We start from the raw sequence: 14,696 nt of genomic DNA, 5'->3' as shown, positions 1-14,696 counted from the left end.
ACCTGGAACCACACTGAGCATCCAGAAATTCATCATATTCCATAAGTCCCTGGGAGTAGATCACCTTAATGGATCCACCACCCCTGCAGGAGGGCAAGATTACCATAGGTCCACATTTGACCAGGGAGGTGTCTGTCCACAGCTGTCCATGGAGGCGCAGGTCAAATCTGTGTCCAGGGCAGTTGTCTACTAGCTCCAACTGGTACGCAGGCTGAGAGCCTACCTGCTCGCAGACTGTCTTGCCAGAGTGGTGCATGCTCTAGATATCTCCTGCTTGAACTACTGCAATGCGCTCTACGTGGGGCTACCTTTGAAAGTGACCCAGAAACTACAACTAATCCAGAATGTGGCAACTAGACTGCTGACTGGGAGTGGCCACCAAGATCACATAACACCAGTCCTGAAAGGCCTACATTGGCTGCCAGTACGTTTCCAAGCACAATTCAAAGTGCTGGCCTTTAAAGCCCTCAACGGCCTCGGCCCAGTATACCTGAAGTCTCCACCCCCATCATTCAGCGCAGACCCTAAGATCCAGCTCCGAGGGCCTTCTGGCAGTTCCCTTGCTGCGAGAAGTGAGGTTACAGGGAACCAGGCAGAGGGCCTTCTCGGTAGTGGCGCCCACCCTGTGGAACGCCCTCCCATCAGATGTCAAGGAAAATAATAATAATAATAATAATAATAATAATAATAATAATAATAATAATTTATTATTTATGCCCCGCCCATCTGGCTGGGTTTCCCCAGCCACTCTGGGAGGCTTCCAACAGAATATTAAAATACAATAGTCTATTAAACATTAAAAGCTTTCCTATCTGACTTTTAGAAGACATCAGAGGGCAGCCCTGTTTAGGGAAGTTTTAATGCTTGATGTTTTATCATGTTTTTAATATTCTGTTGGGAGCCGCCCAGAGTGGCTGGGGAAACCCAGCCAGATGGGCGGGGTATAAATAATAATAATTAATAATAATAATAGGATAATTTGTGTCTCTTCATTCCTGTTGGGCTGGGCTGGAAACTGCAGGACAGTACCATCCTCTGACCATCAGCAGTGCTAGAGCTGCAATGCAGCAGAGATCAAGTCTGCAGTTCCCCAAGCTTACAGTACTACGATGGGAAAGGGAGTAAGGTGCCTGGGATTCCTGCCCAAGTTCCAGGCTCAGGAACTTTTGCATATGATTTTTATTGTCTTGGAACATATTTCATCATACTCCCAATTTACAACTTTGTTTTTGCGTAGTGTTTTGTACAATGTACTTACAAGACAAGTGTGCTATTAGAAAGGCTGATGAAATACTGTTTATGAAGCAGCCTTAGCAAAGTAAAAGAATAGCAGTCACATTGCTGATTTCAATGGGGACGTTAAGCAGAAGCCCAACAGCACTTAATGGGCTGGATTGTGCCCCATAGTTGGAACCAATATACTGCAGTAAGCAGTGGTGTAGTGTGGGTTGTCAGCACCTGGGGCAAGGCAAGTAATTTGCGCCCCCTAACCCGTGGATTTGAGCCCCCTAACCCGTGGATTTGCGCCCCCTAACCCTAACCCCCAGATGTTGCGCCCGGTGCGGCTGGGCCCCCCTGCACCCCCACGCTACGCCACTGGCAGTAAGACCTATTTCTCGGCACTGCAATTCACAGTCCATGAAACTCAGCATAGCAAAGTTTATCTTAAGTGATCTCTGCCGATTTACAGCAAGTGAATACCTGCCCCTTAGCTACCTTATTGTGGCTGCAGCAGAAAATAATCCCCATTGGGGGGTTTGGGGAGTGAGCGGTGAGTTTTATAAGCTACCGGTATCTGCATGCATTTGTGTTTTTGGAAGCAGAAGAAATCTGATAAGTAGAGTGCAGTCTTAGAAAGATTCCTTAGAGTAAAATAATGTTTTTTTATGTATGGCTCATCTCAACAGCGCTGTGGTCTAAAACATCATAAACTTATATCTCCTAATTCAATTCCAAACTCGACATTGACTCACAAATCAAAAGAATTTTTTTGTTCAGTATCTTCCCTTAACTGAAGTACTGCAAATGCTCTTATTTCACAACCCATAACAATAGTTTCAGAACGCCAGGCAGAGTTTGCTTACTATTTGAACTAATGCATAAATGTGAAAAAGCCTGTTAGGAATTCTAGACCTGCTGTCCTGCCTTGTATATACAGTTCTTACCAATGACAAATACAAGTAAACATTTATTTATCGTCAATTTATGCATTTCTTGTAAATGAGAACATGTAGCACTTCTAGAGAACTTTACTGTAAGTTGAGTAACATTTTAAAACCAATCATTGATTGTTAAGGGTTTTCAATAGAACACTGATTTTAGTGATAAACGTCACAACATTTGGAAATGATGATTAAAGGAACAATGTCTTACTTTTACTCTCTTTACATAAAAAAGCCAGCTGACCAGCTGCTTCTGAGCTATTCATGCCTCACATCATTTCCCCTGCAGTTCTTAAAATACTGTACTTTTCAGTCTATAAGACGCACCAGACCATAAAACGCACCTAGTTTTTGGAGGAGGAAAACAAGAAAAAAAATATTCTGAATCCCAGAAGCCAGAATAGCAAGAGGGATTGCTGTGCAGCGTAAGTAGCGATCCCTCATGCTGTTCTGGCTTCTGGGATAGCTGTGCAGCCTGCATTCTCTCCATAAGATGCACACACATTTCCCCTTACTTTTTAGGAGGGGAAAAGCGAGTCTTATAGAGCAAAAAATACGGTATATATTTGCTCCAGAACTGATTCATATACCCCACAACTATAGACCCAACTAGACATGACATAGATCTGCTATTACGAAACGTTTTTAAAAAAACAAAAAACTAATTATCAGCCCCCAGTGGCTGGCCTGAAGATCAGTTAAGTGGAGCTCTCTAGAAGAGGCCATTGAACTTAGCATCTGCACATGTCCTTTTCCTCCAGTAGATCTAATAGCAGCCTTGGGAGCAGTGTGTGTATGTAATGTTTGGGAATGAGCACAGAGGTAAGGTTTCAAAACTTTCTACAAGAGCGCATCATCCACATTCTTCAAAGCAGCCACCTGGGGCCACTTAGTATAACAGAGGCTGTGGAAGAACCTAATCACGAGGTTTACCACATCCCTTTGGCTCATGGAAATGACTTGAGAAAAAGGATTTTGAATTTCCATCAGCAAAGACGCTACTTTACAAATCACAGGCCAGTAGCTCAAACAGGCCAGAAGCACCACGTGATGTATGTAGCCATCGTGAGGCTGTGCTGTTTTGAGGAACAGCTGAGGATATTCTTTCGGATACTCTTCCACGTGAAATACTCCTTACATATATGAAACTGGGGACGTGGGTGGTGCTGTGGGTTAAACCACAGAGCCTAGGACTTGCCGATCAGAAGATCAGCGGTTTGAATCCCTGCAACGGGGTGAGCTCCCGTTGCTCGGTCCCTGCTCCTGCCAACCTAGCAGTTTGAAAGCATGTCAAAGTGCAAGTAGATAAATAGGTACCGCTCTGGCGGGAAGGTAAACGGTGTTTCCGTGCACTGCTCTGGTTCGCCAGAAGCGGCTTAGTCATGCTGGCCACGACCCGGAAGCTGTACGCCGGCTCCCTCGGCCAATAAGGCAAGATGAGCGCCGTAACCCCAGAGTCAGTCACGACTGGACCTAATGGTCAGGGTCCCTTTACCTTTATATGAAACTAGCAATTTAGGGAAAGGTCTCACCTAGACAAATTAGTTATGAACTTGTAGGGAGCATGTTACTTTACAACCCTACATGTTCTGTGTGTTTTAATACAGTTAACCACCCTGTGATCCTTGGATGAAATGCAGTATATAAAAAATGATGGTGATGGTATCTGAAATGATACTGCCCCACAACAGATACATCTCGTGAGGCACCTGCTTAAGCTTTCTAACAATATATTTTGGTAATTCCACAACAAACACCTATTGCCTGTTAATGCTGTTCTTAAGCCCCATCTCCACTTCTTCACAGTCCAGTATCTACACCAGAGGAGCTACAACTACATTGCTAAAGTCCAATCTAAATTTTGAGTGCCATTTTTATTTTATTTTTCACCTGCAACTAATTATCTACGAACTGACAGCACAAACAAAAAAGTATCAGCACACTATATTGGACAAATACTTGGCAGCTCCAAATCTGCTGGTAAATTGTATAAGCATTAGTTGCAAATCAGCCCCAGATTTACATGCATTTGATCCCTACTAAAATCAACAAGGACACCCATAGTAACTGCACACTAGAGACTGCAGTCAACATGCTTTTTCCTTTTGATCTTTCTGTAGAGTTGCGCTACTGCCAACCTCAGTGTCAATTCTCTGGCTTCCACATATTTTGTTTACTGTGATATCCTCTCCAGGATAATTCATCTGCTTTGAGTGTAGCTGGAAACTGCTTGGGTTAAATGATTTATCTGGAACATTAAGCCATAACCAACACTCAACTAACGAGATGGCCACTATTTTGGAAGTGCTGCACAACTTCTTTCATTATCTAGCTCATAAGCAACTAACACTTCCTTACTGGCAACAAGGGATATTGTACAGTTAAGCTACTCCATTCCTTGCCTTCATGAGAGTGCAATTGCATTAAGGTCGAAACCAACACCTAGGGCAGAACCAAACCAAAACCAAAACCTTTAGCCACTTTATAATTTATATGCATATTTTGAAATTCAATTTCTAGCTGCTGAGGTTAACGGTGGTGAATTCTCCTGGTCTAATTCAGAATTTGGCTGAATTTGGAGATTGCTTTATGCACAATCAAGGCTTCTGTGCCACCCCACCAACAACCTGACCTAGCTAAGAGGTTTCCCTCATTTCCACTGGCATGGTATGCCTCAGGCTCCAGGCCTCAGACACTCCTTGAAAAATGAACAATGGCACCCGGGATAATTTGCCAAGCGTTGCATTCCGTCGCAGTCTAAATTCTTACTCACTTTCAACCTTATAAAGCAGGTGGCATTTTTAATGAAGACAAATGGAAAGCATCTTCAGAATTTAGGCAATTGCCAGCTGTCACGTAGGCAGAAGCAAAGTTAAGTAACCAGACCCCTCACCTTTACATTGTAGGGAATACAGTGCTTCGATAAAGCCTCGGGAGTATGCATCCACGTTTTGTCTGTAAAAGGAAAGGAAAAAACAACATAATTTAGCCTTATTTTTTCCATTTCTTGCTTATGCTCTAATCCCTAACAGCAAAAACATTATCACAATAGCATTACCGCATGTGTGTAGCAATCAGCTAAGAACTGCTTGCGTTGGCACAAAGGATGTCAGAATGGAGAGCTCGCGAAGGAACTGATGTAGCCATGTATTGACGCAGGGCTTTTTAAGTGGTCAAAAAACGTACCCACCACTACCTCCCTATGGCATCTGCAAAAAGTCTCAGGATGTATTCCTTTTTTAAAACAAAAACAAAAAACTACAGTACTTGAAGGAATGCTTGCGTTCCTGATCAGTTCCTACTAATGCGTTTACTCTGACCTTTGACACCTCAGAGGTGTTTTCAGGCCCCACCCTATTCCTGCACCTGTTTGTTTAAACTATTTTAAAATATATTTTAATGTGTTTTGAATTGTCGTAACATGTCATGGGGCCTGCCAGTTAAGGACAGACAGCAACAACAACAATAACAACAACAGATGTAGTGACCATTTTGTGTTATGCCACACCCCACAGGAACCACTTTGTGAATGGCGCCCACAAAGGCCCCAAAATGTTGGTAACTTGCTGCCTTACAACAACCCTGTAAAGCGGGACAACATTATTATTCCCATTTTGCAGATAAAAGTCGAGACTGAGGTAATAGTGTGTTGCCTACCACAGTGGTGCTCCACTTAACTAGGCACAAGCCTAGCTATATCTGTTAAGTTTTTGTAGAGCAGCTGCCATTGCTCTACAGTCATACCTCGGGATAAATATGCTTCAGGTTGAACGCTTTCGGGTTGCGCTTTGCGGCGACCCGGAAATAATGGAGCGGTGAAGCAGGGAGGGGAGCTATTCTACCAAGTGCCACATCACACATCAGCCAAACATCTATGATGGATAATGAAAGCCAAGAAAATTTCATACTTGGCCAGGTAATTTTACTTCGTGCAAAACCTTTGTCTATTCAATAATGCAGCTGCTTCTTCCTTAACAGGATGTCTTTTCACGTCAAACTCCACAATGCATATCCCATAATCTGAAGTATTGTGCATTTTTTTTTAAATAATATTTATTAAAAATTTTCCAGAATAAAAAGGAAAGATAGCAAGAAAGAAAGAAAAAACAAATATGATTTACACTTGGTTTCAGTGGCATCTTTCCCGGACTTCCCCCCCTCCCCCTCTTGTATTCCATTTCCCTTAAATTGATTCCACAGATTCTTACCCCAAATTTTAAAACCTTATTTGTAATTTTAAATAACCCATTTATTCCAAATTAATTTATCTTATTTATCTTAATGAACCATTTCTCCTTATATTTTATATAATTCCCTAAGATCGACCCCATTTCCCTTCCACGAATTCCCCTATTTTCAAACAACAAACATGAAAAAAGTAAAGAAAGAAATAATATATAATTTTACAGCCTTTGGATTCCAAATCTCCCCCCCCCCCCATTCCCCGGTTCCAATCCCCAAAGTTCATCCATTGTCTACTGCCAGCCTGGTGTATCCACGTCTATATCTCAACTCCACTTTGCCGTCTTTTGATAGCTTTTAATTTCAGAAAGTCCAATCTCGAAAAAACTCTCAGAAAAAGTCATTGTTCTTCCATCCAGACCTCTATGTTTAAGAGTCTAACTTAAATTCTATTTCTTGGTCCTTTTAAAGTCTGGATGTTCCAAATACTCCGGCTTCAAATTTGGTCCAGCTCTTATTCCTCAGGTTGCTTTTTCCTGTTCTGCTGCAGAAACCTTCTAATTCAGAAACTTCTTGTTCTCCACAGAGGCTTTTGTTATTCAGGGACATAACTTGCGTCAAGTCCCTTCCTTTCTTCAATAGATAAATCCACTGTCTCCTTTAGTATAGAAACCTCTGTAGACAAAATAATGCTTCGTTTTTGCAGCTTTCCCAAGAGATAACAGATCCTGCTCAAATTCATAGTATTTTTCCACTTGCTGCTACTGTTGCAATGTCCCAGGCTCCCTCTAGAGGGAATATGGTAACTTAATTTCTTTCAAAATCAGACCCAAAAGTCAAATAACTTGTTGCCTTTATTTCCAATAATTTATGTCCAAATTGTAACAAATCTAACCAGCAAAGCCATCATAACAAAGTTCTCTTTTATTTTCCTGCTTTGACAGCTACTTTGACAGCTGTCAAAGTTTCTGTGTCTCTTCACCAGTCTCTCATAGCGGATCGTTCCCGGTTCCCGGGGGGGTTGCATTTTAGTACCCAGAAATCAGTCTTCTCCTCCAGCACAATTATTGTAATTTCCCTTCGTGAAGTTAAAATTTTTTTTCAGGTAAACAAGTTCATCTCTCGATCTTAGTTGTCAAATCCTTGCGTTGAGCCATCTACAACGGGGGGGGGGCGGACTTCCTTTTTGCACTCCCCCGCTCCAAATTCAAAGATCAAATTTCCCTTTTAAGTCCAATCAATTTACTCACGGGTTGTTCCTTTTAGTCCAAATCCGAAATTTTCAAAGAAGAAGTCGTTGCTCTCCGCCGAATGGCATGCGGCTTCGCTGGGCAGGGGAAGCATTGGACTCACAGCACCACACCCCCCCCGTCACCCGCTCCGCAGCCTTTAAAAAGGCTCCTTCGCGGGTCGGGAGGGCGCAAACGGTGCCCGCCGAGTCACCAAGCCCATGGGCATCTCCGCCCATGGTTTTTGAGGGTCCCCGCGTCGCCGGCACGGCAGGACCCGACCCCTACCCAGCCGACTCCCTCCGGAGCTCGGAGGGAGTCCGCCATTCGGCGATGGCGCCGACCCGGAAGTCTGAAGTATTGTGCAATTTAAAAGGTTATGTAACACGCTGGGGAGAAGTTTCAAAGAACTGTTGAAATCTGTTTTTTCCGAATGTATTTGAATGTACTCAGGTTTGCTTTATTTATTGTTTCGCAGGTTTGGGTAACGTACTCTATTTCTTCTTCTTTTAAATTAATAAAACCCGAGTCACCTAAAATAAAATAAAAAATGTTTCACAATACATTGTGGAATATTAACAGGTTGACTGAGACTATTGTGATATTATGTTCACTAGAGAAATCTGCACTATTTTGTTCCTGGACAGCTTATTATACTTCAACAGCAGGAGTGAATTGCTTTAAGAAATACATTCTCATTCTATCCCCACTGCAATTCTTTAAAAATAAGTTCTTTAATAGAGCACTTAAAATGAAGGGGGAGGGGAGAACCTCTAGACAGCAGGGAAAATCAAATGAAAGAGTTTATATTAAATAGTTGTGAATATTTACTTGAAAGACCACCTGCTGCTGTAAAGACTTGTAAGATCACTTAGATCATTTGAGGGAATTCTACTTGTGGTACTGCATTCTGTAGAATGCCATAGGAAAGTGACTCAAAAATTAGGAATTTTCCCACTATTGCTCCTGTGCCACAGACTCCGTTTCTCTTTGCCGTATGTGAAGCAGCGACCACCAGTTGATTCAGTTGCCTTGTAAAGACATACCTTTGTGCCAGGACTTCTTTGAGAGGACTTTGTTTCTATTTGTTTGAATTCCCTAAATTCTTGTTTTTATATGCATTTACACTACTTTTTTGTATTAATTGCATTGTTTGTTAACTGCAATGGTTTTTTATGTAAAAAAACATAAGGCAATTTATAAACGTTTCTAAATAAAATACGTAATATAATCTATGATCTGGTCTTTTATTTGGATGTTTGTAACAGCGGAAGAAAAAGGCTATCCCCTTTAATATATACAGCAGCCATGCATAGGGGAACCCACAATAACTAAGAAATGGAAAGGTTATCTGTAGACATAGCTTATGAGAGTTAATGTATTTTCAAAGCAACAGGAAAACACTGCTGGGAAATTCATGACCACGAGGGAAAGACAGTACGAAAAGAAGTTTAATTCAATATTATGTAAAGGAATCATTCAATGACTGTATTCAATTTAATAGATGAATGGGTTTGATAATAACATCCAGACAATTGTGTTCCTTCACCCATTTCTCTTAAAATTAATTTTAAACAGGGTTTCACAGTTCACCACTTTAAAATAATAAACAGAATGCAGTTTTCCAAAACAGAATAATTCTAAAACAACAAATATTATGATTGCTTTTCCCACCCAGACCACATTCTTGGCTTCCCATGAAAATCCATAATGGTAAAAGTCTCAAAGCAGGACCTCAGATGATAATTGAAACAGTAGTTAGCAAGATATTGAAACGCCACATTAATCTGTACAGACATGATCCAACAAAAGCAGCACTTTGAAAACTCATTCGTTTCAAAGGAAGAGATTTAAGTAGATACTTAACACTCCCTTCGTGGAACTAAAATGTAGTTAACTTGGCTAGGTATTTTGCTACTATTTTTAAAAATGCAAATTGCTGTAACACTGTGGATTAAGATATAAAAGAAACCAATTAAGCTAGACACCAGTGTTGCAAAAGACCATCAAACCTCATGGCTTTACCTGGTCCGTCCCTAAAATACCACTTGCAGTTTTATTTTGCAGATGTAAACTTGTCTTGACTGCAGTGGAACATCAGAATGAAACACAAGAGGCTGTTCATTGGGCTTTTTGCTCACACCATTCCCATCTTGGCACCAAACGTTAGCTGCATGGCATAGCTGTGCCGTGGAAGGTCTTCTCTTCAGCAGAAGTGCAAGATTTCAGTACCAGTGGAAGACAAGTAGGTATCCTTTTTATGCTAGTGCTGGATAACCTCCCCAACATTACTTTTCCCATATTGACCTCATAATCTTCATAAACCCACTAGTAAGGGGAAATCTCAATAGCGTAAGCAGAGCAGATAATATATGAAATACCCGGATGATCTAATCAGTATTAGAAACAGAGATATGAAAGCTAGGAGCTAAATGGCACCTTAAACCTAGGTTATGGGCGCAACAACGGAATATATAAGTGCGCTTTTTATAACAAGAATACAAAACTGAAGATGAATGAACCACAGCTAAAATATTATGTTCATTTTTCACATGGTCTAGTCTTTCCCCTGCCCACCCCCCTAATATTCTTAAGAGGGTCTCTTCTCCATTTTCCAGAAAGTAGCTGGAAGTGGGGAGGCAGAAAAAGGTCCTCCTTTCCTTCAACTCTGCAGTTTTAATCTGCTCCAAGAGCTCAGAAACTGCTCGCACTAATGAAATTACCTGTTGCAAAATGCACCTGGCACAATGGGAGTTTCGAACAGTGGACCTACTCAAATCAGCACTTCCTTATACTATAAACGAAAACCTACTGGCAAAATCTCTTTTGCAGTTTGTTGCCTCTTGAAGTACTGAAATGCTTAACCCTCTATCCTTGAGTGAGTTAGAAACCTTCATGTCCAGCTGAAATCTAACTGTGGCCTGGAAAAATGCTAATGGATAATGCATTATATTCTGGTGGCAAATCACATGGAATGGGCAAAACAGGAATCCTCATCTTCCCTACAATGAAATTCATGGAACGCCCACCCACCTACTGAGGAGATTTCACCCCTCCCATATCCAAGAATCTCCTGACGAGTCTGCTGATTCTCCAGAGAGGAGCAGCAGTGTTCTGCTTTCTACTTATTAAGCTCCAGCACCAAGTCAGTCAGTCAGTCAGTCAGTGTGTCCGAGAGAAAGAGAGAGACTGAGTGTTAGAGATCGTGTGTAGAGATAAGGTTGCTGCTAAGAGCAGCTGCAGACACTCAGTGTAGCATTCATTTATGCTTAGACCTATTTAGCTCTGTATATAGTTTTGTATTATAGTTGTAGTTATAGAATAAAAGAAGATATTCTACAGAGCTGCTCTCTGAGTTGTTTATACACTGCCAGACTCTGCTATACTCTGCTGTGCGACGACTGTATTGTGGAAGTGAATCCGGTACTCACAACTCGAAGCTGTGAGTCCACAGCACTTTGACCTGATGGTCTCTGGAAGTGCTACCCAGCTCGCCTAGTCCAGTCGGGGTTGAAGTGCATGAGTCCAGTTGGTGACACTGGCTCAAGGGCAATGCTGACACCTACCACTGCACAACTTACTTGTACAGCTTTTGCTTGCACTTTTCTGGAAAGACCAAGCAGAAATATGTAGCAAACTGTGCAACTATACCCTATTTTGAACATTACTGCTGGTGGCTCTTGTATGGAGAAGCAGTTGAGAGGTGTCCTTCATCATGCCCTTAAAATTATAATAGACTTTTTGAAACTGCAGTAGCAAAATGATTACCCATTTTTTTCCAGGGCATCATGGAAGATATTTGTAGCACATAATTCACTTGTTTATCTGTGGACACAAATTGACTGCTAACTATTTCAACCTCAAAAATAAAGTATATACCCCTCTTCAAGCATTATGATTATGTGTTATGACAACATACGAAGCGGGTGAGCAGTTACAGTGAGCACGCTAGGTTCACTGCATCATAATTGTCCCATAGTCCCCTAGTGTGGTGAGAGCCAGTGTGGTGTAGTGGTTAAGAGCGGTAGTCTCGTAATCTGGGGAACCGGGTTCGCATCTCCGCTCCTCCACATGCAGCTGCTGGGTGGCCTTGGGCCAGTCACACTTCTCTGAAGTCTCTCAGCCCCACTCACCTCACAGAGTGTTTGTTGTGGGGGAGGAAAAAAGGAGAATGTTAGCTGCTTTGAGATTCCTTAAAGGGAGTGAAAAGCGGGATATCAAATCCAAACTCCTCCTCCTCCTCTTCTTCTTCTTCTTCTTCTTCTTCTTCTTCTTCTTCTATTTCTGGAAGGCAACTGTATGAACCAGAGGGTCTGCTGTTTTCATGGAGGCTTCCTCTACAGTTCAGGACCATGGGAAATCAGGGTTATAAAACACAAGTTATCAGGACAGAACTTTGATGTTCCATGATGCAAATCAGGGTTCCAGTTTAATCTTCAGGTATGCATGGGCAACTTCCACATAATATAGAATTAAAAATAATTTTCAAGGAAGTGTATGCAGCTGGCATTCCCAGCAAAGATCCTTGAAAGATGTGCGTTCATTATTCTGCCAGGATTCTGAAAGCCTTATCTTCCCTGTGCAGAATATCTGCCTCCTTTATAAAACACCAGCCTTTATAAATGGATTTATGACGCAGCTTATTAAAACGACAGAATGCTTTTAATTCAAGTATTGGCAATCGTATATCGGATTCCTTGCTCATCTGTATATTTAGTGCTGCAAGGTTTTCAAAGGAGTCCGTAAGCCTTTAAAGACTTAGGAGCTTGTACTGGCAAAACGAAGTAATGGGCTGACTGACATTTTCAAACATAAAAAATATGTAGCTAAGGAAACTGGGGAAAAAACACGTTGATTTCATAACCTCGATTCCTACTGTGAAATGCTCCTTGAGCCGAGGAGGATAAGAATAAATGTAAAAGGCATTCCTTGTCAACCACTTCTTCTTAGTTTCTGAACTGAAAGTTGGTGAGAGCTGGCATAGTATATGTCAGGCGACAGAGGACCCAGCTACCACGGCAAGTTGCCAGGAACGCATAAGACAAAGAAAAGTCCTTATCATCTGTTTTTCCCCCATTATTTACAGAGAGAGGCTTGGGAGAGCAGCTCTTGGAATAATGGCATTGTCTTGAGTAAATCTACACACACACACTCCCCGTGTCTCCTACTTCCTCATTCATCAACAGCATCACCTCCTCTACGGTTGCCACTTGGGGCCACCTGTCTTTGATCTCTTTGCTCTCCTACTTTTATGGCTCACCAGGTTCTGGGAGATGGTGGGTCTGGAATGCTTTCTAGTCATAACATGTCAGCCAACAGCTCCGGTTCTTCCTCCTCCTCCTCTCCCATTATTTCCCAACTTTCCCCCACATCTTGCTCTGAGCTGTGACCCCTGTTGTGATTCTGAACTTTCTTCTTCTCTGGAATGGTCAGGCTGGGGAGGCAGTCTTTACCATTCCTCCTCTGCCCAGCACCTGACAGTATAACCGTTAACAGTGTGAACTGTGATTCAGGAGGCCCCCGGTTTATAGTTTAGCTCAGGGGTCAGCAACATTTTTTGAGGCCGGTCCGGTCCACTCCCTGGCAGACCTCTCGGTGGGCCGGAGCGTGTAGTTGGAAGAGTGCTGGAAACAGCGTGTGCACATGGGTGTTCCTCCATCCCAGAAGTGCGCCAGAAATAGCCTGTACGCACACGTATAGGTGCTCGTCTGGGTGAGGAGTGCCTGTGTGTGTGCGCACATGCTATTTCTGGTGCTCTTCCAACCCGGAAGTTGGTCCCTGTGGCGAGAAAAAAAATGGCGTCATGAAAAGAAAAAGCACAGGATCCCCAACGCTGATCCACGGAACGGCCGTGGGCCGATTCCAGGAAGCTAATGAGCCGAAACCGGCCTATGGGCCTTAGGTTGCCGACCTCTGGTTTAACTCATTCAATTCAATTTTATTTTATTGAGGTTAGCTAAGTCATGAATGGCTACTGGTCCCATCACCTCCTGGCAAATAGAAGGGGAAGAAATGGAGGCAGTGAGAGATTTTACTTTCTTGGGCTCCATGATCACTGCAGATGGTGACAGCAGCCACGAAATTAAAAGACGCCTGCTTCTTGGGAGAAGGGCAATGACAGGCCTAGACAGCATCTTGAGAAGTAGAGACATCACCTTGCCAACAAAGGTCCGTATAGTTAAAGCTATGGTTTTCCCAGTAGTGATGTATGGAAGTGAGAGCTGGACCATAAAGAAGGCTGATCGCCGAAGAATTGATGCTTTTGAATTATGGTGCTGGAGGAGACTCTTGAGAGTCCCATGGACTGCAAGAAGATCAAACCTCTCCATTCTGAAGGAAATCAGCCCTGAGTGCTCACTGGAAGGACAGATTGTGAAGCTGAGGCTCCAGTACTTTGGCCACCTCATGAGAAGAGAAGACTCCCTGGAGAAGACCCTGATGTTGGGAAAGATGGAGGGCACAAGGAGAAGGGGGCGACAGAGGACGAGATGGTTGGATAGTGTTTTCGAGGTTACCAGCATGAGTCTGACCAAGCTGCGGGGGGCAGTGGAGGACAGGAGTGCCTGGCGTTCTCTGGTCCATGGGGTCACGAAGAGTCGGACACGACTAAACGACTAAACAACAACAACAAAAGTCATGAACCTACTTGGTGGCTTAGGCAAGTCACAATCCTTCAATTTACACCTCACATCTGGCCTACGGAGATAATACTGGTACATTTTTTTGAAGATTGCAGATAACATTTTGGAGATGACTGAGTTTGGTGTGAGCTGCTTTGAATATTCTATCCAAAGCATGATGTTTGTGCTAAATAAATAGTGCTGTTATTCTCTAAGTTGGCCTAAAGTTTCTACAAGAGAGAAAAAGTCGTTGCCATACACACACACACACACACACACACACACACACTTTCTACAGATTTCATTCAGCCAATGGAACACTCTATTCCAGGCATAGGCAAACTCAGCCCTCCAGATGTTTTGGGACTACAACTCCCATCATCCCTAACCACTGGTCCTGTTACCTAGGAATGATGGGAGTTGTAGTCCCAAAACATCTAGAGGGCCGAGTTTGCCTATGCCTGATCTATTCACTTAGGAAGCCCAGGTCTTATGACAGTTAT

The 14,696-nt window shown here is 42.7% G+C and overlaps 1 protein-coding gene and 1 long non-coding RNA gene across 8 annotated transcripts in view; both read right to left on the bottom strand.

Moving 5' to 3' along the window:
* The window catches only part of LOC307220479, a 371,449-nt gene that overhangs the window by 208,798 nt on the left and 147,955 nt on the right, over nucleotides 1–14,696 (bottom strand). The gene's annotated exons all lie outside the window — the stretch shown is intronic.
* The window catches only part of GULP1 (GULP PTB domain containing engulfment adaptor 1), a 183,925-nt gene that overhangs the window by 62,439 nt on the left and 106,790 nt on the right, over nucleotides 1–14,696 (bottom strand). For all 7 annotated transcript variants that reach the window (XM_079981727.1, XM_079981725.1, XM_079981729.1 and 4 more), the window contains one exon: nucleotides 5,056–5,117. In XM_079981727.1, coding sequence (XP_079837853.1) covers nucleotides 5,056–5,117 — 62 coding nt within the window. The remainder of the gene's footprint in view (nucleotides 1–5,055; nucleotides 5,118–14,696) is intronic.

This window comes from Podarcis cretensis (genome assembly GCF_951804945.1).
Source record: "Podarcis cretensis genome assembly, chromosome: 1".
Lineage (NCBI taxonomy): Eukaryota > Metazoa > Chordata > Lepidosauria > Squamata > Lacertidae > Podarcis > Podarcis cretensis.
Note: the sequence above shows the minus strand (reverse complement) of the source record. Positions and strands in the feature narration are given on the sequence as shown.